The 27,348-nt window shown below is 40.0% G+C and overlaps 3 protein-coding genes and 2 non-coding genes across 10 annotated transcripts; 1 reads left to right on the forward strand and 4 right to left on the reverse strand.

The window, feature by feature from the left end:
- On the reverse strand, positions 1-8,236 carry map6b (microtubule-associated protein 6b). Of its 2 annotated transcripts, XM_059331377.1 has the most exons (4): positions 6,869-8,236; positions 4,967-5,180; positions 3,775-3,823; positions 1,710-1,804 (listed from the first exon to the last, which is right to left on the reverse strand). In XM_059331377.1, the coding sequence occupies exons 1-3, from the start codon at positions 7,603-7,605 to the stop codon at positions 3,779-3,781; spliced, it is 996 nt and encodes a 331-aa protein (XP_059187360.1). In that variant the 5' UTR covers positions 7,606-8,236; the 3' UTR covers positions 1,710-1,804; positions 3,775-3,778. The 2 variants fall into 2 exon arrangements, with proteins under 2 accessions (XP_059187359.1, XP_059187360.1); XM_059331376.1 differs by lacking the exon at positions 3,775-3,823 and having other exon boundaries at positions 1-1,804.
- Positions 8,237-9,111: 875 nt separating this feature from the next.
- Positions 9,112-13,662, reverse strand: thap12b (THAP domain containing 12b). Its single transcript, XM_059331375.1, has 5 exons — positions 13,292-13,662; positions 11,910-12,030; positions 11,718-11,825; positions 11,572-11,608; positions 9,112-11,455 (listed from the first exon to the last, which is right to left on the reverse strand). The coding sequence occupies exons 1-5, from the start codon at positions 13,378-13,380 to the stop codon at positions 9,540-9,542; spliced, it is 2,271 nt and encodes a 756-aa protein (XP_059187358.1). The 5' UTR covers positions 13,381-13,662; the 3' UTR covers positions 9,112-9,539.
- Positions 13,663-14,778: 1,116 nt separating this feature from the next.
- On the forward strand, positions 14,779-14,850 carry trnap-agg (transfer RNA proline (anticodon AGG)). Its single transcript has one exon. It is a non-coding gene; the product is annotated as a tRNA-Pro (tRNA).
- A 256-nt stretch (positions 14,851-15,106) lies between these two features.
- Positions 15,107-15,178, reverse strand: trnap-cgg (transfer RNA proline (anticodon CGG)). Its single transcript has one exon. It is a non-coding gene; the product is annotated as a tRNA-Pro (tRNA).
- A 191-nt stretch (positions 15,179-15,369) lies between these two features.
- Positions 15,370-27,127, reverse strand: dyrk1ab (dual-specificity tyrosine-(Y)-phosphorylation regulated kinase 1A, b). Of its 5 annotated transcripts, none has more exons than XM_059330926.1 (12): positions 26,346-27,127; positions 24,472-24,541; positions 22,593-22,789; positions 22,188-22,280; positions 21,875-22,063; positions 21,464-21,611; positions 21,071-21,357; positions 20,758-20,904; positions 20,277-20,417; positions 19,823-20,126; positions 19,391-19,515; positions 15,370-19,014 (listed from the first exon to the last, which is right to left on the reverse strand). In XM_059330926.1, the coding sequence occupies exons 2-12, from the start codon at positions 24,482-24,484 to the stop codon at positions 18,427-18,429; spliced, it is 2,232 nt and encodes a 743-aa protein (XP_059186909.1). In that variant the 5' UTR covers positions 24,485-24,541; positions 26,346-27,127; the 3' UTR covers positions 15,370-18,426. The 5 variants fall into 5 exon arrangements, with proteins under 5 accessions (XP_059186909.1, XP_059186910.1, XP_059186912.1 ...); XM_059330927.1 differs by lacking the exon at positions 26,346-27,127 and adding an exon at positions 25,561-26,266; XM_059330929.1 differs by lacking the exon at positions 24,472-24,541.
- Positions 27,128-27,348: the final 221 nt, after the last annotated feature.

The following is a 27,348-nucleotide window of genomic DNA, read 5'->3' on the forward strand; positions in this document are numbered from 1 at the left end:
TTCTGTATCATCATTTTAATCAGAGTTCATTCAGAGCAAGCTGAGAGTACAAGCACAATATCACAACATGTCTGCAGCGGTATGACATTGTCATATCATCATTTCACTCTGGTCTGACGCCACACGCAGTCCAAACCAGACAGCATATACAATGAGAGATATAGCACCAGGGTGTTGGGAGTGCATAGCAGCACGTCTAGTGGTTGGGTCAGACTTGATGCTAGCAGGCAGCAGGCTGTAGAGGTCATACACAAAAAACTCTCTCACTCACACACACATACACGGAAGCTAAAACTGGAAGCAGACTCACGGTGGGTGGTGCTCGAGTGGGCTCTCACACACTGCAGCCATGTTGGCCGCTACGGGCTTTTAGTAAAAACACCTCATGTCATGCTCACAATGAATAGATGTGATTTGCGCATTTTCAGACAGCAGCGTTTTTTTAAGAGCTGCACTTCAAGTCCTGGCCCATTCCTTGTCCTTCAACACCTGGAGAAATCAGCCCATTCAGAGTGACACCTATTGAGTAAATACAATCCTTTTTCAGGCCTAACAGGATATGCATATCTTTTTTTCTTATTTAGCACGATTACAGCGTCACAGCTCAGAGGAGAGGATGGAGTACAATGTCACAAAATACTGAGTCATCATAAAAACTGCAGTATTCCCATTAAGTCGAAGGAGTGGATCTCCATTGGAATTGCAAGAAATATGTTTGTGGGTGAAACCATATTGCTGGTGTGTTTAGTTTATAGCCTTAATAGCCACTAGACTATGATTTTACTTATGTGTATGTACTTTTGTTAGTCAGTGTGATCAGAATCTAATACTACACATGCATTATATCTGAAAAGGTCTTGCCCCTATACATTAATTTTTAATTGCTCAATTTACAAGCTAAAATGTGACTGTGACATTTAGTCTGCTAAAATGATGCTACTCAACCAAAAATGGGGTCCTGCATGCAAGCTGTGGCAATTATATTACAGTTCATTTGGTTTCTTAGCAACCAAACTGATAAAACCAGATATCATCCAGAACAATGAAATGAAAACCAGGACCATACAGCGGAGGCACTGTAACTAGGAAACGCAACCGTAAAACAGATTTTGTACTTTCACAAAACCTCATAAGTGATACAGTCTCAGAGAAAAAGCATCCCCTTGACATTTTCTACAATCATTTTAATATTGATCTCAACTGTCATCCACTCAGACACAAAGGTAAAAATGCCCTTTCATACACACACTTCATGTGTACTGATGGCTCTTTTTTATACTTCGATGTCAAACAACTCATATAAACAATGTGCAAATTATGTGCTCAATAATATAAAGCGGTTCTGTGCACCAAAATACAGGAAATTGCATACTTTCACACATTTACACACATACACGCACACACACTCACACATTTTACAGTGAAATTATTTGCATTATTCTAAAAGCTCAACATCAGTGCCCATTCAGAAGTGAACAATATATGACAGACCAGCAAAAACAACAGGTAAGGAAATAAACCATACGGAAGAAATTTGCCTAATTTGTCAAGTCGCCTTCGGTCACGCACATAAAAGTGTAGAGATGAACTACTTTTACTGCTTCGCTTCAGCCAGTCTGTTGCTGATCTCTTTGCTCTTCTTTGTGACGGCTCCATCTGGTTTGGGTTGTGGGGCGCTCAGAGACGGTTTCTTCTTGGCTGACTGGGAACTTGCAATCTGCTTCTCTTTTGATTTTTTCACCATCTTCCCTGTTGTTGTTGTTGGTGTCTTTTTTGGTTTGGCGCGAGACACTGGTTTATCCACCTGAAAGAGAAGAACAATGAAAAGACTGAGAAAATAAAGACTAAAATTACTATATTCAAAAGCAATTAAATGTAAAAGCACTATTTTGATATTTTAGGAAATGCACTTTTTTTACTTTCTTATCGTGAGTTAGATGAGAAGATCTGATACTACTCCCTATACAGCTGATTAGCTTAGCTTAGCATAAAGACTGGAAACTTGACAGGGTCTAGTGACTTCCTGAAGTCTTCATGCGACAGCAAGACTCATGGATGTTTCCAGTCTTTATGCTAAACTAAGCTAATCTGCTGCTGGCTGTAGCTTGTAGCTTGGGGAGTCTAAATTCTCATGTAACTCTTGGCAAGAAAGCAAATAAGTTAATTTCCCAAAATGTCAAAAATATGTCTTGTGCCTGAATCATGTAGACTGTAAATCATGTCAAAGTCCTATTTTAGCATGCAATACATACCTTTGTTCTATCCTTTTACTTATAATAATGACAGGCAAATGACACCATACGTATAGGTGATATTTGCATTATGTGGTTAGTGCAATGAAGATAATAAAAGAAAAAAGAAACACAGCACAAAAGGTGCATTTGTGCCTTTCCTTTTATAGAACAGTGGCTCGTGCAGTTTTCCAATACATTTTTAAAGAAACCATAACATACAAAGTTAATGGTTTATATTAGTATAATGATGTTAGTCTTACTACTCAACAATGAAATATCTTTAGAAACATTCAACTATTAATAGTGGTGGAAAAACCTAAATGTTTAAGAAGCAGGCGTGCGACTGTAGGATTGCTGGTTTGTATTTCCACACCAACAGGGAAAATTAAGCAATGCACCGAGCTTCTCTCTTGTCTTGTCGGGTTGCCACAGCAATAAAAGACTCATGGATAAGTACCCAGGTGTTCAATTTGTATAAATGAGTTGGTGGACAGCAGAAAAGTTGCAAACATGCTCAACTTTTGCTGAATAAATAAACCTTATAAAGTTGTATATTGTAGATGGCAAATGCTCATTTCTGACAGTAAAATGAAGGGCTCTATTTCTGCGAAAGGGTTGAGGTGCATAAGGCAAATACCATTTTCAAATTTTGTTGCCACAGACACAACAAGTGAAGGAGGAATAATTTAACATGAAGTGTGATACGGGATTGTGTCATTTATGGCCAAAAATACCCTTAAGAGCAGGAAACTCTGAACCATGGCGGTCTTACGTGTTCTACAGTCCAGAATTGATTAAACACATTTACAAATTTTAAGTACACAGTTTTGATGCCTTAAAAAGGGACCTTAAAGAATAGAGTTTGTTCTTTAGGGCATCACACTGAGCTGCAAACTGCTACAATGCAAATAGGACATTAAGAGCCAAATGGACAACATCATCTGCAAACAAGTGTACCATCTGTTACTGCCATTGGTACGAATCATGTTGGGCCTCTCTTACCACTTTGTGTGCAGACATCTGAAAATACCATTTGCACCATACGTTTTCACCAAAATAGAGCCCTAAACAGTGAAGATCTGTTTAAATGTATACTAATCAAATGTAAAGAGGTTTTTTGTCTTGTTGACCTCCACTGATGCAGTAAATCCTTGTATTTTCTTTTGATTCACATCTGTTTCTTGGAAATATCATCTAAGTCGTTTTTGTTTCCTGCATTAAGAAATGAATCCATCCTCTTGCATAAACCCACAGAATTTGCATGGACATTTTTTGAAACTATTAAGCTGCATCCAAGGTGGTGGGTAGTGCAGGCTGAGAGGTGGGCAAACAGTGAAAATGTGGCTGATTTGCAGGGTTGCATCTGGCAGCTGAGTGATAGATGTGGTAATAGGTCTTTAGTAGCCAAGGCGCATACTGTGTGTGTACATGTGTGTGTGCGTGTGTGTGTGTGTGTGTGTGTGTGTGTACAGTATACACGTCTGCGTCTGATCAATTTGAGGTCAGCCTCCATGCCTTCTAGAAGAAACAGGGAACACACCTGACTACAGCAGATTTAGAACAGAGCTGTTCTCAGTCTCTGAGACGTCCTACAAGGATGAGAGAGGGAGTGGCTATATGAACACACTACGATAGACACATTATTAACCAAGTGATGTCTGAACTGTCCAAAACATGCACGCTGATACCAATTTATCTTCAAATAAAGGTCTACTTTGGTATGAGATGCTGTCGCTTGCTGCTATAACCCAAAAGATGGATATTAACGTAAATGTCAAACTGATGCAATAAATATTTTCTGTCTCAGTTTATTGTTGTTTGTTTTGTTAAAATGTACACAGAGTGGCTATTTAAACATTTCGCTGGCTGCTATATAGGAATGATGGAATCACCAATGGCAAGTGCTCTTTTTGATTTTAAAGTGTCTTAAAATTTAAATATGAAGCTGTTTTGTTGGTGTTTAGTCTGAGAACCAATCACTTGCCATCAAGCCACAGTGTGACTTGGATGGTTTGTAAAATATAACAGCACCAGCACTTCCAGTGAGTAAGAGTTTAAGTTCAAAACTGAAAAACAGTTTGTTAACCATTTGCTAAGTACTGAAAATGACACAGCAGGGCTAACGAGTTTTAAACATGGCTATAATTCAATGGGCCTCATTCACCAACTGTTGCTAAGAAGACATTATCTTCATAAACCCCACTTATGCAGTTTTCATTATAACTTTTAACAATATTTTCTTATTTGGAACAGAAATGATGCACACTGAAAAGCACAGTTATGTAAATTTGTGCAAAATAATTATTATTTATATTATTATATAATTAATTATTTTAAATATAATAAATATAATTAATTATTATATAATTATTTCTTTCATTTTGTTCAAATATACAGTTTTATACTATTATAGGAATTAAATCAGACTATTATTTTATCATTAACAATACTTTTTATAATTATTTTACAAAGCAGTATGGCCAATTAAGTTAATTGTGAGCCATTGATTGGTGATTGATTATGCTTTTTTTGGACAAAAAGTAGTCCTTCATTAATCTGACATAGACTTTTTTTCTTCAAACCTTCCAAATATCAATTTTAAGAAATAACTTAAGCTGATGTTGGTGAATGAAGCCCAAAGTATTTATAAAACTTGTGTCATAGTAAATGGTGGTGCCAGTATTTTAAAGATGTAAACTAACTAAGATGTGTGTGTGTGAGCATGCTCTCACCTTGGCAGGCTCCTTGCCGGGCTCACTGTACAGGCTGCGTATCCTCCTGCGATCCATCAGCTTGTTATCAGCGGGGGGATCCTTCACCTGCTCCCCCTTGTATGTGGCACTGTAGCTGGTTTCCAGACTGGTCTCCTCCACTGGGGGCTTATACTGAGATGCAGCTTTAATGGCCTTGACTGGTTTCACATCCTTATACGCCTTGAACTCAGTCCTAAGAACAATGGAAAAAAGAAAACAGAGAGGTTGCTTTGTACCGCTGTAATTTACTGTTTTATCTGACAGCTATTTTTCTGATTAACTGAACATCACTGGGCGTTGTCTGTTATTTTATTGATTAAAGATGACACAGAAAAACATCAAACCATTATTTTGGGGAACTTGGAAGCAGAAAATGTTAAGTCATGGATAAATGAACTATCAAAGTAGTTGCTAAATGATTTTGGGTCACTAATTTATCGATCAACTTCAGCTCTTAAAGATTTAACATAAATTAAATTGTTAGAAAATTAAATTGTATAGTTTACATGCTGCCTTGTAGCAATTTAGGCCCAATTGACATGTCATGCTAACAAAATGGAAAGTGTGTTCAGCATTTTTATTTGTACAGGAGGATTTTTGCAAGGTATGGAATATGATTGCATACTTTTGTCCACTTAGGAACATGGCAGTATTAAATTTGACTGGTCTTAAAGTCAGAATAAGAGATTTTATATGTGATTATAATGTCTCATGTTGACGATATCTCAGCACCAGGATGTGTCGAGCTCTGCTGAACATGGTTAATACTTGATTTTTTAATGCAGGATCATATTCTCATATAATTTCTCCATATTGGCTGACTGTTACTTTCAGCATTGATTTTTTAGTTCTAGTTTAAGTTCTCTGATTTCTGACATGGCAACATGAGCTGGTTTACTGTCTGGACTTGCGTGCTCTGTAAAATGCCAAAATTGAGGCTTGTGGTCTTTTAAGCATACCTATTGTGGATAATAAGGGCTAAATATTTTATTTTTTATATCAAGAAGCCATCACAAGGAATTCAATGCTTCACTTCAATAAATAAGATAATTTATAAAAGCAGCCACTAGATATTAAGAGGCTATTCTCATAGCTATTTCATCTGTTTCTTTGTGTATTCTTGTCATACACCTGTGTTCTTCGTCCGTACAACTTCCAATAATTAATTTAACATTTCATTAATTATTTAATCAGATTCAGTTTGTTTTTCTGCTCACAAAGCACATTGTAACTGCACTTTAATTAATGGCACATACGTTTTATCGGCCAGTTGAGTACATTTGAAATAATCATTTGGAAGAAGTTTCTCTTATAATACAGACAAAATTGAATGCACTGGCATGACGAATGTTAACTCAAATCTTTCCGTGGGGCAGACTGAAGCCAGTAACTTGCATGCATCATGCATCCTTAATTCAATTTAGAGGAAGCCTGCAAATAAACCACATTAAGACACAGGATTACATTCAGGCCCTTTTACTCGCTGTACTCATTCATGGCCTATACTGCATTGATTTAGTAGTACTCTTAGGGAGGATAAAGCAGGAACAAATCAATAAAGCAACCTTTATCTGAGGCAATATCAGTTTGCTTTGGAAATCACTGGAGATTGTAACAAGAGACCATGAGTACCAAATCTCCCTAGATGATCTCTAAATGGTTCATCAGTGCACAGTGAGGCTGTGTGGCATACAGAAGCTACCTCTGTGGGTCAGTTGCAGTGCTGAGAGGCTACTTCTTAGTGCCTTAGAATTAAAATAACTCAGTGCTAACATATTATAAAAGTGACAGCAAAGCAAAAGGCTTTTATTCTAATGGACTGAGAATAAAATGAACACAGCCAACTCTACATGACGATGGCTCGCTCCCTCTCACACTTACCTGTAGCTGCTGGAAGTCGACATAACCTGCTTTATCTGTCTGTTGAGAGCGTCTGCAGCTGCTCTGCCTTTCCTCTGCTCGGCGCTCGCATCTGCAGCAATCTGTGCCTCGGTTTTCTCACCGGTTTGTCTCTCTGATGACTTTTCCCTCTTCACGCTTTTCTTCGGGGCCTCTTTTGATTCTTTCTCCTGTGTTTTCTCCTCAATCTCGCTCTTCTCCACGCCGCTCTCGGCCTCGGCGGCCGCATGCTCCTGCTTACCGCTGCCTGCGCTCCTCTCCGGCCCGCCGGTACTGGTGGGGCTGGGTTTGGGGATCCAGGGGTGGTCGTGCTTCTTCGGTATAGGCCAGGCCTTATAATCCTTCTGGTACTGAGTTTCGTTGTTGAACGGGGCCGCAGAGAGCCTGTACTCATCTCTGGGTTTGCAGCTGGGCTCGGGGCGCACTCTCCACGCCTTGAAGTCTTGGCGCATGACGGACGCAGTAGAGCCATCTTTGCCCGCTGCGGCACCCGTCGCGGGCGGTGCCTTCCCAGCCTCCTGCTCGCCGGGATGAGGCTGGGTTTCTATGGCAATGCCTCCGGCCCTCTTCAGCCTCGGCTGCGGGTGATGGGGAAGATGCTGCACGTCGGCCACATCCGAGTACTTGGTGAAAACCAAAGGCACCGCGATGTCCGCTTTGTCCAGCTCGGTCCAGAAGCGGTTGATGCAGCAAGCACGCGTGATGCACGGCCATGCCATGATGAGAGATACTAGTAGGCTTGCAAGAAAAAGATGCGCAGAACAACTCTAATTGAGTGATAAATAAACGTACTACTCACGAGTCGTAGACTTGCAAATGCTCGGCCTCTCACCCTGTACTCTGTTCCTGTCAGGGTTATTCCTCCTTAAAGCTTTATGTAATTCACCGATCTGTTCCTGAGACTCAGGAAAGTAGAGCCCCCACGCCTCCCTCTTTCTCCTCCTGCAGGCTATTTGTTCTTACTGAAGTTTAAATGGACTTCGGGGTTTGCTGTGGAGTGCACATTGCTGTCTGGTTGCGCATCAAAGCGACCCCACCCACATTTGTGTGATGCTTCGAGATGCCCGGGGTCTGCACCGTGAGTTTGCACGGTGAACTATCACCTGAGCTCGTCATCGTCTGGCCAGCAGAGAAGGGGAGGAGACACTCTTAACCCGTGTGCTGCCATGTCAGGGAAAGCCAACTTCAAACTACAGAGGATGCAACAGCAACCTATTGTTGTACATGTGGAGGAAATGGCCGATAATGATACTGAGAAATAAATAAATAAAGGTTTATATGTGTATGCTTCAACCTGCTGGAGCTAAATATTTACATCTATTCATATTTCGTTTTTAACATTCACATTTGCATGTAATTTTCCTTTTAAGAGGGTAACTAGATTGATTAAAAGATGAAACTGCATGCAACTGGAGAAAGGGAAAATTTAACACCAAGATTTTGCCACAAAGAGGACTCCTAATATGGCTTTCTCTACAAAAGATTTTATTAAAGCAAACAGATTGTGAACTTAGGTATGCAAAAATGTACATATTGATGAATAGTTGTGTGGCAGAAAAAAAAGAACTATCTTATCATAAATAGTGACACACTACAATTAAATCACTGCTCCATTTAAAGTTGTATTCCATTTCCTACACTTTTTCCTTGAGTTGATCCAAGTGCTATTTCTATCTGAATTTACCCTTTAAAATGTGAACTTGATGCCCTTTTTAACTACCCAAAACATGTCACGCTAGCAGTACCCGCTACTTGTTTATTTAAGGAAAAACATCCATCTCATTGAGCATGAACACAGGGGTACAGCTGATTTTGGTGTAACTGCTCCCTCTTGTGCTCTTCCTGCCTCATAGTCAGTAGAAAGGAATCAATGTGCTGTATCACCAGGGCCACTTTCTTACATCATGTAAATGAAAAAGAACACAGTGAAATAAAGCAGATAGTAAATGAGTAATTTATGGCAGTTCATTTCTGCAGAAAAACTCAACAACTAAATGGAACAAATTAAAACAACAAACTTATTGCAGGATCATGCTAATTAATGACAGTCTAATATTAAAGCAACCTGACAAAGATTCAGAACTTAGAATATTTACAAACTGTTCCTATGACACTCTTACATTTGGGGGTGTTTTGTGGTTATGGAGTCTCCATTAGGTTATTTTCCTGCTTACTTACTTGCATTGCAAGATTAAACTGCAATGTTATTTCTTTTCTTTTCCATCTCCAGGACTGAACACAAATGGCGTCCATTATTTTTCAAACATCTGCATTTAAACCATTAGTACTTACATTCAAGTGTACAAATACATCAAAAACTAAATGAGAGACCAAAGGAGGATGTGTTTATGATTGACAACATACAGTCATGGAAAAAATTATTAGACCAACCTTGTTTTCTTCAATTTATTGTTAATTTTAATGCCTGGTACAACTAAAGGTACATTTGTTTGGACAAATATAATGATAACAACGAAAATAGCTCAAAAGAGTTTAATTTAAGAGCTGATATCTAGCCGTTTTCCATTGTTTTCTTGATAACCAAAATCATTAAAATGAACAAGAAATTGAAGATAAAGGGTGGTCTAATAATGTTTTCCATGACTGTATGTTTCATTAATTTTTGTCTCACAAAAGCTCAGTGTCTGTCGCTTCATTTCGCCGCAACTTCTTCTTCAGCCACTTCCTCAGACGCCACTTCCTCAGACTCCGCTTCAGGGTCATCCTCTGGATAGAGTCTGCAGTATTTGTCCACCATGACATCCAGGTCGTGTTTGACATGTGTGTTAATGTTAAGCATTGCAAGACTTTTGTTCCACTGCTTGGTGGGCATGCCGTCGAGGTAAGCCCGCAGTCGTTCACTCGCCGTCTCACTTCTGTTGTCCTCTAGTTTCAGGACCGGCAAAGCGGAAAGCACCTTGAGGAAGGAGTTGACGTTGGGGAAGAACTTGACATCTGGCAGCTGAAGGGTTTCGTGGATGGTGGTGGGCAGGCGCACCTCTTTGCCCCTGTGCTTCCACTTGATTCTCCAGCAGTGAAGCTCTGCGGGAAGTGTGTCTGGGTTGGGGAGGTCGTTGCGGTAAACGTCGGCGTAGTTCTCCTCGGTGGTGTTGAACTTCATCTGGCCCATGACGGCTGGGACCAGTGACAGGCACTTAAGGGCTTTGAGGTTGGTCTCGGAGAACATGTCCTCCACCTCCTGCATGATGCCGTGGATGACAGGGACGGTCACGTACTCCTTAAAATACGCCTCCGCTTGGATTTCGCCCACATCAGCTGCACGCTGCTTCCTGAGGAACAGCCTCGGCACCTTCAAAGGAAGCTCCATCACACTGGCCACGCTCACAGCCTCCTCGTACCAGAACTCATGGTAGACGTCAATGTTATCATTCACCTCGTTTAGGGAATGCAGGACAGCAGTTAAACTGTTGGCAGCAAAAAACACATCAAGTGTTTCCCCTTGGAGATTCCTCCCAAAGGCCCTGGTGAATGTGAGAACGTTCTTTAAGATGACGATAGTGACAATGATCTCGAAGTCAGACAGAGTTTCTGTGAATGAATAAGCGTCAGCTGTGACAGCCTCGGTGAACTTGCCGTCTTTATTGTCCCGAATGCTGTCCATGCACATCAGCAGAGGTGGCAACATGTCTAACAGCACATCAAAGACGTTGTGCTGCAACGTCCATCCTGAGCCACAGGCTTGTTTTAGCGTAGCTCCTTTCTCCTCGTTTTTCTGGTAGTGAGTAGCGATCGCTTCCTCCAGCTCATCCTGAGTAAATGGGCTTCTGAAGAAAGCAGAGATCCTCCTCAGAGTCTCCATAACCACCTGGACATTGGGAAAAGGCAGATTGTTGGCCAAGTGGATGTTCAGTGCCATATGAGAGCAAGGCATGTGCAATGCCAGCGGATACTTCTCCATCAGTAATACCGCCACAGCTTTCATCTTGGTGGTGGAAGTCCCAGTGGCCTTGTGGGCCTGACCACGGCAGTCCTCCATGCTGAGCCCCCACCGCTCTGTGAGCTGCGCCTCCAGCCTCTCCACCAGCTCAGACTCCTCACCATCAAAAGACATGAAGTCCAAAAACTCCTCTCGGAGGACGTTGTGCTGATTCACAAAGCGTAAAAACAGAGGCAGGTGTTTCTCCTTTCCAAATTCCACCAGGTCCCCTGTCACCAGGGAGAAGAAGCGACTCTCTCTCACCTCCATCAGCATCTCCTCCCTCACCGTGTTCTCGCAGACGTCCAGCAGCTGGCTCTGCTGGGTGGCAGAGAGGTATTCTGTGTTAACAGCTGTCGCCTGAAACCGCTTCTTCAAAGCCTCATCTCCAACATTCATGCGGTAATCTAGAAGGGCCTGGAAGTTGTTGGACAGGTCTTCAGCTTCAGATGCTTTGGCAGACACTAATGGGATGCTCTGTTTTGCTAACATGACCACGACCTCAAACAAGGATCGCAGGTAATCACGAAACTCTTTCTCCTCTGTGGACAGTTGAGGTTCATCCTCATTGGTGCTCGTGCTCTCCTCTGCTGCATCTTTTTTGGATGCGAGCTGTTCGATAGAAGATGCCACTGGGAAAAGATACAGGAAAAAAAAAGAAAAGTGATCAAATTCAGTGAAAGCTGAATAAAATTAGCATGCAAGTATTTTCCCTTTATGATCATTAGTACATTTCCTACATACTTACATCTCCTTTCTTTAATCTTCCTTATGTCTTCTTCAGTCTAAAAGAAAAAAATTAAGTTAATTTCCAAAACACAGACAACAGTTGGTCAAACTATCAAGTTTCAGAGTTGCATTTGAAACAACAGAGCTATGAAGTATTTTGCTTACAAGTTCTTTAATCCGCTTCCGATGTCTGGTGTGAGGGTTTTTTAGATGACTTGTCAAATCAAATATGGTTGGAATGGCTGTATCCTTCAACACAGTCCTGTAGGGGCTCTGAAATGCAATAAACTTAAATAAGGCACAAACACTTTTTGTAAACTAAGTGGCCAGACATGTTAGAACCAGTGAGACACTCACCGTTTTGCACACCATCGCTGGGTCAAAATGTTTGGCGCATAATCTGTAGTGCTTGTTCAACTGGTCTGATGTTTTGGCCTCTAGATCTGCTCTGCGGCAGTTCTCTACCCAGATTCGGCATCTGAAAAAGACATTTGAAAAACAGCAATGCACTGAGACAGTAGCTATGTCGGTCTGTGTAGACATCTATCAAATTCTATAAATATAGCACATTCATACGGAAAACTGCCTTAGAAATGACAACATGCATACTAAATTTTTTTCAACTGTGATGGAGAGCTTAGTTAGGAACACTAGGCTATAAAACACAATATAGCTAATCATTGCTGTGGACACAATTTAAGGTGGGGAAAAAGCTATTGCCACAGTTCAGAATGTAAAAAACTTTAGTAATGAATTGCGGGAAAATATTTTTCATTGCTTAGATTAAATTTTCAACTATTAAAGTAGCCGTGTTGTTATATAGCTGCAGTGTGTATTGCTGAGACAGTAGGATATGCAACATCAACAACTAAAGTTAAAATAGAGCACCATGAGTTGATACATTTTTTTACTGCTATTTTCATTTTTTTGTATGAAAAAACAGTTACAAAGGTATTGGAAAATGAAGGACAAAGATGTAATGTGATTCATTAAAAGGTAATGATTTAGTTAGTTAAGCTAACTTTGCAATTGTTATGATTACAATTCCAACTAAGAAAGTGCACCAGTGTTAGAATTATCTGTTTTTCTGTCTCTTATTCTGTCTTTGTGGATGGGGGTCACTATCTGTTGACATAGGTCACTATCTATGTGTGCGTAATTCGCAAACTGTGTATGTACCCTTTCTCTGTGCATTTATTGATTAATCATGCAAGATGCTTTGCTACACTGCTCATGTGCTAATATTGTTTTTAAACTATGATTAAACTAAATACATTACTCTAAATACATTTACTCCATCTACTTAAACGTTCTCTGTCCTGCTTAGAGTAAGATTCTATCATCACAAAAAGTCAGACTTCTGGAAAGTTCAACCTACATTTTTATTAAACCTCTGTTAGGTTATAAAAAAGGGTTCAAGGGAAAGTAGACTGCATCAGCCTTAATGAACTGACCAGCCTATGTCATGTCAGGGACGTGTGGATTGAACCCAGAGACTCTGTAAACTGCACATTTCTTGACGTAGTGTAATAAAGTGAAGTTAAACTGAGAACTCGGACGTCTCCTGCTCATCATTCCCCATCAAACGATCAGACAGAGAAATAGGTGAGGATTTTGTGTTGTAGTCAGATAATTTAATTTTAAAGGTTTCCTCAATGCATTTCTCAACACCAGCTCCATGGTTAGATGGCTGCTTTAGTCTGTCAACGCGGGTAATGTTAAAATGATGCCTTAATTACCTTTCTGGGTCCCGTGGAAACCGAAAGAAAGCCAAATCTGACTGTGTGCTCTTCCGTGTACAGTTTGGGGCCGCGCAAAAATTCGGCATGCTTCAAGCTATCCAGTTAGCTTCGCCAACTTAGCTGACTATTGTCATCTGCGAAATGTAGCGCTTCCGTTTCGAGACTCGTGCGGACGCAGGTGATTTCTAACAATAAGAGACAACTTAAATGGCCTTCAAACGTGTTAGATAGGCATTTCCATATAGAACTACAAACAGTTCCGAGTATAAAAACGATCACAATCACAACGGTTGAATTTGGAGGAGATCGTTTACAGGACGATGTCCCTCCTCCACACGGCACCTGATTGGATCATCCTAAAGTATGTCGTATAACTATTGGTTTTCATTCGTGCTACGACAATGACTTATACCAACCAATTAAAAGGCAGCTAATCTTCTTCTTCACCCTTTGGATACAATGACAGCAGCTCTATAGGATGCACTGCTGCCACCCACTGGCTAAACCATTAAAACACAGGAGCGAGCTACACTGTAAAAAATGTCAGTTGATTTTACGGTGAAAAACTGACAAACCAGACAGTAAAAGGCCGTAAAATGATAAATGAGTTAATTCAGTTTCAGTAACAATGAAACACCGTAAATGTATATATCAGCCAAAACAGTATTTTTTACAGTTTTGTTTTTTTTTTAAAAATACTTTACTCCACTGTACAATACACTGTAATATGTATTTAATGTAATACAAGCCACCACTCTAATTTTTGCCATTATATTTTGTAAAAAAAAATACTTTTTCTCACTGTTAAATGTACTAAACACCATATCTCTAACAAAAATATACAGTAATATTTAATTGTAAAATCTTTAATTTAGGTGTTTTCATTTATAAAGTATTCTTTTGTCAATTATATGGTAAAATAGCGTTTCTTTTGGTGGACATTTTGTTAATTTATACAGTAAACAATGGAACAAAATGGCAATCTTAAACGTGAAATCAACAGTGACAATATCTCTTTATCGCAATATTAAAAAAAAATTGCACCGTATTTATTACGGTAACGTTCTGGCAACCACAGCTGCCGGTTTTTTTTTGTTTTTTTTACAGTGTAGCGACAAGGGCAGGGCGACCACTTCGATCGTCACTTTTTTTTTATTGAGATAACGTCAGATGATGAACACTACGATGACGGCCCGTTTTGTATGTACGCCCATTACCTGGCTGTGTAGGGTGAAAACAGACAGCTAATGTTAGCTACCTTAGACAAAGGGATTAAATATATTCTCTACAGTATATGGTTAAATCCATTAGTAATCCATGTCTTTGTATTACCCTCAGTTATTCCCGTTTGATATAAGCTACTCAGCTGGCTATTCTTTCATTCAGTTGCTTAACGAAATAAGCATTTAACATTATTTAACATTATTAACGTACATGTCTCAATATTACTAGTAATGAGGAATAGTACAGCGTCGTTGTCACATGGCTCGTTGGTCTAGGGGTATGATTCTCGCTTAGGGTGCGAGAGGTCCCGGGTTCAAATCCCGGACGAGCCCTCATTTTTTGTATGAGTCTTCGGTGTATTGCAAAGGATTTTAATTTTTGGTACACTAACATCGAAATAAACGCACAATAATCAGCTTGCGATAATGGCATAAAGACACCGTTACCGCATAATATTAAATACGCTTCAGGTAACAGCTTTAACCGTTTCTTTTTAAAGTTACGTTGCACTACGTATTCATATAAGCACACAGTCAATCACAACCAGCCGATTTTTTTAAGCCTTTGTCTTTTTAATAAAAAAATCAAGGGCTCGTCCGGGATTTGAACCCGGGACCTCTCGCACCCGAAGCGAGAATCATACCCCTAGACCAACGAGCCGGAACGTCCGTGAACACTGTCTGTACTTTTATATAATGCTGGAACAAACTAGGTTTTAACACTTTCGCGAGACTTTTTACGCATGTTATCTACAGCAAAAAGCACTGTGTGATAATGTACTCTTGTTGATTATGTTTTTTTTTTTTAATAAAACTAGCTAATGTAGATGGAGACCAATAAAGACACACAGAGCAATTCAATTAACTTCTTTTTATATATCATACATAAGACTGTCTTAATATAATACAAAGGGCATTGTCATAAACACAGCAAAGTCTTGACTAGATCTTACAATCTGTGGATACATGGACTTATCCTTTCCCCCATGCTGTTCAATTCTATAGTGCATGTTGCATGTACAAAAAAAGTGAAAAAATGTGAAATCAAAAATGAAAAGGATAAATCCAAATTAAATAAGAGGAATTCAACTTCTGTTGGGTGTTCAGATATGTCGACAAGTATACGTGTTTGTGTAGAACCCACAAACTTAACAGGCTTATGAAAGATGGAACCTTTTTTTCAACCATGTGCTTCTCATATAACCAAAAAGTAAGGTTTGTGATGTACATGCACTTACAATATACCCTGTGAAAATTATTAAGGTTTGAAGATCTAGCTTTCCCTGTTTGATTCAAACCCTACCTCATAGTGTTGTCCTGATGTAGTCAAGTACCTTTGCCAAAAGGCAAGGTTTTGCCACTAAGAAAACAGGAGTTCCTGCCCACTGAATGGTCACCAAATTGACAAACATAATCAACATACCAGCAGGAGCAAGGTAGTGAGTTCTATACTTCCTTTATTAAAAAAATATAAATATATACATAAATTCTATTTCAACTATTAAAAAGGGGCTGCATTTCATGACAACTGCTCTAAATAAGAGGTCAATCAGCATGATCTGAAATAGGCGCACACTTACGAGTCACTGCAGTCAATTTTTTTTCTTTTTCAGTCTTTATTTTTGGAATGTTTAGTACCAGTATGAGTGCCAGTAATAAAACCACTGGCAATTTCTAAATGTCTCAAATTCTGCGGGGTATGAAAAATGATTGCAAATTTGCAATTAACCTTGACATCCAGATAAAACCCCAATCTCAATATAGGTAGCTTTACATTTGTGTTTGTGGAAATACCAAGCATGATCTCTTATGATGGTTTCTCCTTTAAAATGGCAACAGCATGACCTGTGGCCTGCCCTTTAATTTGAAAGGTGGCTGTGGGCAGGTTTTTCTGTCTAATTTCAAAGCTGGTAAAATGAGCAACAGAAGAAAGAAAGCACTTCAAAATCCCTGATATAAAAAAAAAATCTGGTTATTGACTAATGTTTTGAGGACATGCATGTCTGCCTAGGCAAAGCATGTAATTGTGGGCTGACGGACACCCTTTCCCTTTGAATAGGACAACAATCATGGGGGATCTGCCCTACCATATCAGAAAAATACCATTCAACACAAACTGATTTGCCACAATTATCCTTACCCTGCCAAGACAATGACATTAAGTCTTGCTTCATGGCAGAAACTAGCCAAGTTGACCAAATGATGTATGAAAGGCAGCAAAACCCTTTGAAATAGTATGATGGGGGCAAAATAAAAACGACGACACAGAAATAGAACGCATTAGTCTCCTTTTTTTTTTTTTAAACCATCAGCTTCTATCTTGCTACTCCGGAGCCTGCAGAGTAACTACCAAATTCTCTAACATACCAAAGTTTTAAAAGACTCCCAAAATAATCTACCAATTAATATGGAAACAGTTTTGGTAAAACGTTGCAAACAAATCTGGCCAGAATACACAATAGCCAACGGTCTCAACAACGGTCTCCAGTTTTGCTAAAGTAATATATTGCAGCTGTTTGTATTGACGTTAAAATAAGATCTTGATAAACTTTGCGTCAAAGTGGTGAACTGCTACATTATTGGTTACAGACACCTATATGCTATAAAACAACTGCTTTGGTATAAAAACATATCCAAAGGGAAAATAAATTCTTGTAAAATTCACAGCATAATTTGAGGAGAAAAAAGGCAGTCACTTAACTCATTTTTTTCTTCAGTTTCCATGTTTTGGATGGAGAGACTTGTGCAGGTGGTTCTGATGAGGAACTACATGCAAAAGGGAAAAATAACAAAACATAAAAGGGTAGACTCTGGAATAGATAGTTCTTTCCACTGCAAAATCCTTAACCAGTGAATAAGATTTTCAAGGAAGTAATGTTTAGGAGGTTGTTGTGTACAATAAGACCCTGTTATGTGGGGCCCTGCTGAAGAAGAAATCTTTGTCGAGAAAGGCCTCAAATTACCATTCTTATTTACCTTTTCTAAGTTGTTTTAATTTCCTTAAAGAATTAAGGGCTGTCTAGAGAGAAAAATAGAGAAAAGCCATCTTAATTCAAATGATAATGTCCAGCTCCATCCCATTCCAAGTCCATGAGTCATAAGGCCAAAGGGTTATCTAGAACCAGCCACTGACTGTCTTCCTTTCACTGGGCTGGATCCTTTCGTCTCCCGTGCCCATCGCTGCTCTCATCTGTGCCGGGCCCGGTTGCAGCTTGCAGGACTACGGGGCCTCTAGGCCTGAGGGGTGGTGCTTCCCTCTCCTTTGACCCGGCTGGTGTCAGTATCCACCTGCAGGGTCTCCTCTCCACCCAGCCAGCACACGCTATAGGGACTCCACTGCTATGTGCTCCCCTTTAACAGAGTTACACAATACCGACCAACAACAAGAAATATCACCGCAAACACTTCCCCTCATTGTCAAGCTACAGGATTTACAAGCAGCTTTTACGAGAAATTTCACTTAAAAGGGCAAAAATAATTAAGAACCAGTGGAACAGTAATGTCAGGCAGTCCACGGTTTGAACCGAAAGAGGACGCCAAGCATTTCATCACCAACAGCTACCTGCAAAACAGCTTCAAACTTTGCTCTGAAATGCTCCTTAGAAGATTTTGCCACATAATACCATATGGTGATTACTTGGTGGTTACATGAAACTGGTGAAATGGTAAGATGGATGTCTCAATCTCACTATGGTTATTCCGCAGTATTATTTTGTGCCTAATGATTGCAAAAGAAAAACTGATGAAAATTACATATATACTTTTTAACAAAGGTTTTTCTCTGTAGTAGCGGTTCAGTGATATCTCCCTTCTGACGTGAGCAGCTTTTGTTCTCAACACACCTTGTAGTAAAAAACACCACCTTAAAAATGACGCACAGGGGGAACACACAGCCAAATGTCAGTGCAGTCACGAGCTGGCCATAGAACTCTGCTGCACACACACTCCAGTCATTGGAGACTCCTCCCGGTCCATGCCCTGCCTCATGCCCAGGTGGCCTTCCGCTAGGTAGTGGGCAGGCCCTGTGTTCGTGCCCATGGAGAATGCAGGGTGCGCTGCCATGCCAGTCTCCTGCCGTGGGTTCGAGAAGGCACCTAGCCCCATGCTCAGCCCACCATTCTGACCAAAGTCAAGGGCTCCGGCAGGCAAATGGCGGAGCTGGTAGGCTTGGTTGCCATGGTTCCCAGTGGAAGAGGACGATGTAGAGGAAGAGGAGGCAGAGGAAGACAGGGAGGTCATGGACAGATGGCCATGAACCACCTCCATGGAGTCCTGTGTCGAGGAGCTGTGTGTCGGGGAGGTGTAGTGGCGTGGGCGTGGCCGTGTAGCCATCATCTGCCCGTGGTGGTGATGAGTATGTGAGTGGGGATGCAGGGCCTTAGGGTGTTGAGGGGGAACATGGAAGGTGGTCTCCTGGACTGGGTGGGTCTCTCCAGTGACTGACTCTGGTCCAACGCCACCTCCCCACACCAGCGGGGGTGGGTAAGGCTGTCTTGCCTGTCAATTTTAACAAATAACAAGAGTCAGTTGTGGAATATGGCTGCAACATTTATAAGTCAGCATTGTTTTACATTATGATTTGCAAGGCAATTAAACAGAGATGACATAATTCCCAATTTAGAAAGCAAAACAAGGCAATGTCAACAAGTCAATCAAGCAACACGAAAAAAAAAGACCATCTTTTTATGGGGTTCGTTTATTACAGAAAAGCAGTAACCCCTAAAAATGGTTGTGAAAAGATCTTTATTGAACAGCTTAGAATAATGGGTGCCGCCTCTGTGGAAATACACAAACAAAATTTAATTTGCCACTATCACAAGAAACGTACTCAGTATCAAACAAAATCTCAGATGCTTCTTGGTATCTTACTGACCTGTGGGCAGAGGCTGTCACCATCGATAGCAGGCATGGCCGTGCCAAAGTGTCCTCCACTGTGCAAGTGGTGATGGGTAGGGTCTGATCTTGCTCTGCCACTGGTACTTGTCCCAGATGATCCTCCTAAGGGTTAAACAAAGTGTCACCAGTGCAGACGCAATTACCTAAAATATGTCCTGTTACAATAGAATTAGCTAACATTTACTTTACATGTTGGAATTGTCTGAAAGTGTGCAATTAATAGTTAACCGTTCTTTAAAATTCCTCAATTCACAGTATTGATGGCAACGTCCACAAAACCAATACTCCTTTCTTAATAGATGAAGAAATTATATGGTAGATTTCTCATGTGAACACTTAGAACTGAATAACTGACAAATCAATGTCTATTGAAGGACGAGGAGCAGCCCAGTTCTCAGGTAGCAGTTACCTGAACTAGAGGAGGTGCTGGAGGTGGTTCCTGAAGACTGGGACTGCTCTAATGCGGGGCTCGTAGACACACTGCTGCTTGTATTGGTCCCCTCGTCCGCAGTCTTCTTGAAGAAGCTGTGCTGCAGGGCATAGTAGGGCTGGATGCGGCTCTTAGGGTCATAGTCCAACATCCGGAGGATCAGGTCCTTGAACTTCAAGTAGTCAGCAACAGCATGGCCAGACTCCCCCGCCCGCCGGCCACCTGGACCCCCTGTCTCCACACCCAGGATGGAGTGGAGCTTCCGCGAGGCTGGAGGCTTATACTGTTTAAGGCAAAGTACACAAAGATTAAGAGATTTATTCAGCCAGGACTTCAGTACATCAACACACAATCTACCTTGGTTTTCACAATATTAACGAAACACATTCTAGTTAGTCCAATTGCAGCAACAAAAAAGGAAAACCGAGCTCACCCTTTTGCCATCTTTGGTCTTCTTAACACTCCATGTCCCATCCGAAAGCTTCTCAAAGAACTTCCTGGCTTTTGGGGCTAGGTCCATTATATGATTAGGTGGAATTCCAAGAACCTCGACTATTTTGTTCATCTGGTCCACCTGGGGATCAAGTCATTAATGAAGTTACTGTATTGTTTACATTGTACATGTACTTAAAAGCAGCACTGAATACATTTTATACCCAGAAAATGTTCCATTATGTCATCAAATGTTATCCCAATATAAATTAACTTTCAAAACATTAGGCTCTGGCAAGAGGCCACAATTACTGGAGAGAAATATAACAAGGCTGACAAGTAAGTGTTGTGTGATGTTTTTGGCTTTTATACTCCACTTCTCAGTCTTTGAGGCCTTCATGAAATTTGTCGACTAGAAATCACGTGAAAAATCTCAGTTATATCACAAACACAACACAAATCTTTTTTTAAGTTCCTTATACCTCATTGGCTCCGCTGAAGAGAGGTTCTCCAGTGTGCATCTCTACCAAGATGCAACCCAAGGACCACATGTCAATGGCCAGGTCATAGGGCATTCCCAGCAGCACCTCTGGGGAACGGTAGAAGCGACTCTGGATATACTGGTATATCTACAAAAAGAAAGCACAAATATTCAGACTCCACTCTTGCCTGTGAACTCTGAATGACATATTCATTACAACTAATGTAAAGCAATAACTATCACACACTTTTCAGGGACATTCTTGTATACATTTTTTTTTTTAATTTCTGTTGAGGAAAACTGCAGCTAGATACCCTTTGTCCCAGTTGGCATGAGCTGCCAAAGTCCACTATTTTGATGGCACTCCTCTTGGGGTTGCAGAGGAGGATGTTCTCAGGCTTCAGGTCACAGTGGATGATGCTGAGCTCAGGCGTGGCCAGGAAGAGCAGCGCCGTGCATAGCTGCTGGGCAAACTTCCGGGTGAGGTTGAGTGAGACACCACGAAAGTTGGTATTTCGGAGTAGGTCATACAGGTTATATGAAAGCATCTCAAACACGAGGCAGAGGTGGTTCCGGAACATGAAGTGACGCTTTAGGTGAACTGCAGAAGACCAAAAGGTACCCATTGTTAGTAAAATACAGGAAAGGCCTTTTAATTTCATTAATATATCTTGTCAGAAGAGAGGCAAATTTAAAGAGTGGTTTACCGATGTAGTATTTCATCTCAGTATCATGTTTGTTCATGAGCTCTAGGAGGCGCACTTCAATCTGGGCTTGATTGAGGAAAGCTTTCTTGTTCTTGATGATCTTAATGGCAACCCATTCCTGCTCAGCACGGTCATAAGCTTTCACGACCTACAAATACCAACAACAGCACATTTTAATGTTCCCCAAATTTAAATTGGAAAAATTATTTTGATGATCAACATTTCAAATGTTAACTGCATATGGAGAACCTTCATGAAGTGGTATCAAACATCTTAATGTTATTATACAGGGCAAAAATAAAACCATCATTTGTTTCTCCAAATTAAAGGTAGTTTTCTGCCACATGTATTCAAACCAAGTGTGTGTGTGTGTGTGTGTGTGTGTGCGCTAAGTGTTTTATAATTAAGCACCTGTCCAAATGATCCTTTTCCTATCAAGGAATCAATCTCATAGCGGTCCATCCACTTCTCCCCATTCTTGACGATGTAGTCATAGTTATCATCGTCATAGCCATCATTGAAGACTTTCCTCTCTTTTTTGTGACTGGAGTCTTCACCCTGACCCTGTTGGTGCCGTCGCTTCTTTTTTGCATAATACACCTATAAAATGAAAAAGTAAACAATTCTCATTAAGAGGTTTTACAATACTGCAAATTTCCAAATCTTTACGATGTTAAGAAACAGATTATAAAGATAAATGTGTTTTATGAAAAACAAAACAAACCTCATTGATGTGTTTGTATGTTTTGATAAGGTCAATGGAGAGCTTCCTCAGGGGAGCTGAAGTTGGGTCACGAAAGCACTGGGGCATGTGCCTCTGAAGTATCAAATGGGAAAGTCACAACATTTAATAAACAAACAATGTGCACAGTACTTTTGTAAATAACAGGGCTTCTATGAATTGCTAATGGTAAATACAAGAGCCCATTCATTAAATTTAATACAATATATTTTCCACAATACTAAATGGCTAGACTGAAAGAACATTTACAAGCAGCTACTCTGCCTGGTGACAGCAGCAAAAAAGGGAAGTGCACTTTCATATCACATTAAGTATGGCAATTCTTGTAACACTACACATTAAAACTAAAAGAAATGCAAGAGCTGGGGTAGGGTAGGGTTAGTGTACCTGATTGGCAGTGAGCTGTGGTGTCTGGTCGCTGTACGGTAAGACCGTAACAGATTGGTCAGTGCTTGGCTGGTGGCGGTCACTGTACTGCTGGTGCGTATGGGGCATTGGAGCAGCCATCTGAAGACCAGCAGTGTGTAAAGAAAAAGAGGGCGCAAGCCGGACGGACGAAGGTTTGCATGCTGAAGTCTCTCCTCCTAGAAGAAATTAACACTGCTATGAGTTGCATATTACCTAAATTCAACATTATATATAGCACACAGAGGAGGGAAAATGGCAATAATCCTAATGTAAAACAGCAGTGTTTCCTCATTGTTTCTTCTATACTCCCCTCCAAAATAGAAGGTAAAGATGTTTGCTTCTTATTGTACAGATTTAATATAAATGAGCATTATTTCCAGGTTAATCTAACCACTGAGATTTTCCTAAAAGCAATAATGTCTAAATTTACCTTTGTTAAAGAAAATATATGCAAAATGCAAATTATGCATTTGTAATATTTACATGTATGTTAAACTGATCAAGCGCACACTGTAACACAGACAAAAATGATCATAAGATGCTGAAAACAGAAAAAAGGAAAAATGTATTGTTAAGAAAAAATAGCAGATTAATACAAAGTGTATTTTGTTAAACATGTAAATTCTGAAAAATGCATTAAAGGATAACCACAAAATGAATTATAGCAGTAACATATCAACCTTTGTGAAGAAAAAGGAGAAAAACAGCAGGTTTAACAGTGAAAAGGGGTGAAAATAAAGCATCTCCACACTATACAGTGAATCATCCTTCATTTTAAGCCAGAAGGAATCAAAAAATTATCAAATAGCATGTTCAGCTATCAGCATCTCTCACCAGACAACACAATTCACCAGTGCTACACAGTAACCACTATTCAGAATCCCAGCAACAGCACCTAATTAGCATAGCCTATCACCACAGAGATACAGCGTGATTTGGCAAGCCCATCAATGCACAGACCAATCACAACGCAGTATGCAAATAGCCTACTTTTGTTGCCAGGGCAGAGCTGCTCCCATTTTCCAATGAGAAAACAAGAAATAAACAAGAAATAAAATTGAACTTTGGCACACTTAGACGCTGCTTTCAACACAAGAGCCTGACAGCAAAATAGCTGCACAGCCCAAAACCTGCACTCCATCTGAGAGCATTAGAAAGCTGACCCAGCTTTGGAAAAGGAAAAAATACACATCCACTGACAGAAATAAGAGGAACTGTAAGATGATAGAGCATAGGCAAAGGCTGTATTTTAAGAAACTAAGATATTTTATGTACTATATTTTTATAAATAGAAATATATATATTAAATGAACTTGTATATATTTATTCTATTGTATTGTATAAATATATTATATTGTATATATGTATTTATCTATTGTATGAAAATAAAATATTTTATTTAAAAAAAATCATGTTTCAAGGATGGTACCAACTATACTGTTAAAGTAAAACAAATTCTGCTAAATTAAATGGGCCTGAATGCAATCATTTTAATTATTTTATACACATATCAAATTAAGAAGATTTAAAGCACTTTAATGATAAAAACAGATTTGTCATGATGACCAACATATCTGTTTCTTTATCTGAGCCCTGGAAACAAATTTTAAAAATGTTTTAATTACTTGGAGCTCTGTTATAAGATAAAAACTTAATTTGCATTAAAATTATATTTAAATACTGTACTGACAAATTCTAATAATGATTTGACATTGTTTGATTTATTCCCACTTTATCATGTCCTAAAAGAAAATCATCCAGATGTCAAATTCAAAATAGCAAAACAAATTAAAGAGAAGAAGATCTTAGGTGCACCACTTCCCACCAAAGGGTTAAGGCTTAATATATAGCAGCTAACCTGGATGCATCATCTCCTGTAAAATTTCATATCATCCTGGGAGGAGAGTCCAGCAGCAAACCACAACCCACTACAAAGAATGAAAACAGATCATTATCATTGTGCATCTTTGGTGGGGATTTAACTTCATAGTGGTTGAACTTTTGAGAGAGTGACAGGGGACCCCTAAACAATAGAGGACACCCCAAAACTTTGAAAAGTGTGTTTGGGGTAAATCTATGAACTTTTGGGGAATTTAAAAATAAAGAAGAAATTCAATAAAAAGGCAAGCTGCTTGTGCAACAACAATCAAAAGCAGCAAAGGCCCATGTAATTACATTTTAATAACACAAAAAATCAGAAGCTCTTGTGAAAGTGTTGAAAGATAAATAGTTAATTTAGAGAGGCACAAACTAACACTTAACAAAACAAATAAGGATTATTATTGTTGTGGACTTAATATCACTGGTTCTCATGTAAGCATGTCCATATTAAAAATACCTTAACAATTATAGTGGATTTTATGTACCTGAAATATACTTTAATAGCCAAACTAGCCTGAGTGAAATAACTGCACTTAAATAACTATGTTATATTAAAGAACTGTACATTACTGTATCATGCAAATTGACAAAGAACTGAAAAAGTTTGGTTTGAGCCCATTTTACAAACACAATAGCTGACAGCAGACTAACATAAGTATTGGGTGTATTTGACATTTTAAAAATCACTAACCCCTATGGGAAAATTCAAGCTGTATTTGAACACAAAGCCATTTTTCAAGCGCACTTGTAGCTCTTTACTCTATCATAAACGTTTGATAATTCTTTATTTTCAGTACTGACATATGAACAGTTCCTTTTCCTGGCTCCACTCATCACGGCATCAACGGGCCTATTTAGGTGTAAATATAACGACAGCTAGCTGGCTATTAGTAGCCGTATCATATCATAAGTGATAGCTGAAGACCTCTGGAACAAGCCTGTGTGTCATCTTCTCACGCCCAACTGATAAGATCCAAAGCTGAATCAAATGTAACCCATCCAAAACAATTAAAAGCCTCACGTCCGTGCATAAAGACGGTTCCCGAGTAGCTCTGTCTGTACTTACAGATGATGGGGTAGATCTCGTCATGGTTGAAATTTAGAAAGCATATTCAGTGTTAATTGTGCGTCCTTTCTTGCTACATATCGTTCGTGTGTGAGCCTCCGATTCTTCGTATAAATGGCAAACGTATTCAGTCTAACTAGCTAACGTTGTCGTCGTTAACGTTACCCTGAAAAACTGCGGGACAAGCAAGCATATCTCTCACCAATCCAGCGTTAAGGTTAGCTAGTGACGCTGTGTGCAGCCAGCGGGTTGTGGGGCCCATTCAGCTGCTTCGTCAACAAGTCAACGTTAACCGGTAGCCAGGTTAGCAGAGTTAGCTACCACAGCTAGGCGAGCTGTACTGTACAGCTCCAATACCCCAAACTACACGTAATAATGACATATTTAGACATTGCATTGGCAGTAAATCAAACGGGGCTGTTAGCTAACACGGCATCATTTGCTCAGATCTTACAATGACAGTGTGTAATATTAACGTTAGCTCTAACAGCATGACTGTCCGTTCAGGTCCAGACGATCCGCTGCACCCATCTAGTTCACAACACGCTGAAAAACTAACATTAAAATCAGCCAGTTGACCTACTGACTGGAAGCAAATGTTACCGATGGCTTCAGTGGAGTCGGCACCGCCACAAAGTGTTAGCTAGCCGCCACACCGCGAGCTACCATCTCAACTTCACTGTCGCCTCCATCATTGTTAACCATTCACCTTACATATAACACACATTAACGTGGAGAAGCTAACGACGGCTCATGTGAAAGATAACATGTTTACAACTGCTCACCTCTGATGGCACGATCTTCATTTAAAGTCCAATAACCTGTATGATGAGGAAACTTATCCAGCTTGAGACTCTCCCCTCCCTGCACGGTTAATGTTAACGTTGAATCCAATCCCCCTCTGTCCTCCGATCGGCAAACTCTACAATTATTTTAATATGCTCTTCATATCCCGAGCTTTGATTATCGGCGATCGAAGCGACTTTGACTAGCGTTACTATCAGCTGATGACTAGCAACATGCTAACGTTAACTAGCACGCATAACTCACTAGCTAACCTTAGTTGACAAAATGAACGCAGCTAACATTAGCTAGCTGCCCTGGCTAGCTGTAGCTTCCTCGGCTAGCCTCAAGCTAACAATTCTAGCTGCCGCTAAATAAACCTTATGCCAAATTCTGATTTTACGTCGTCTTTGCAAATTTAGCGTCCGCCACTTCGATAAAACACGTCAACGCAGTTCAATCCAGAGTATTTCCAACATGAAACAGATACCGTGTCCTCTGATAATTTTGGTTAGGAATTTTGTGTCAATTTTCACAAAATGGCGCGCGGTCCAAACCTGCGCAGTGAACCGGCCCGGTGGACCAGAGACACGGACAACTGAGTTAGTGCGGCGCCGCCTAATTATCTCAACTATGTTAACACGTCGGCCTCTTGATCTTCTTAATCCGATCCACTAGACGCATTTCGATATCCAAAAACGTCAAATATATATCCACTGACAGCATTATTCCGGCGGGAAGGGAGAACATTTGAAAAGACTGAGCTGGGAAAAAAAACCCTCCTGACAAAATGGCGATGCTCTAGCTTGTTGCCATGGCAACTGTCAATCAAAAAAAATAAAGTGCCCGGATGTACCAATGACGAATAAAATCTAACTGGCCAGAGTTACAGGACACACATAACTCCAGTGGTGTTTGAGCTGTAAGGACAATCACAAAATACCGCTGCATTGAGATTCTTATGATTTCAGACTGTTTGGTCACTGTCTGGAATAAAGTTAATAT

Source organism: Centropristis striata, chromosome 4 (assembly GCF_030273125.1).
Source record: "Centropristis striata isolate RG_2023a ecotype Rhode Island chromosome 4, C.striata_1.0, whole genome shotgun sequence".
Taxonomy (NCBI): Eukaryota; Metazoa; Chordata; class Actinopteri; order Perciformes; family Serranidae; genus Centropristis; species Centropristis striata.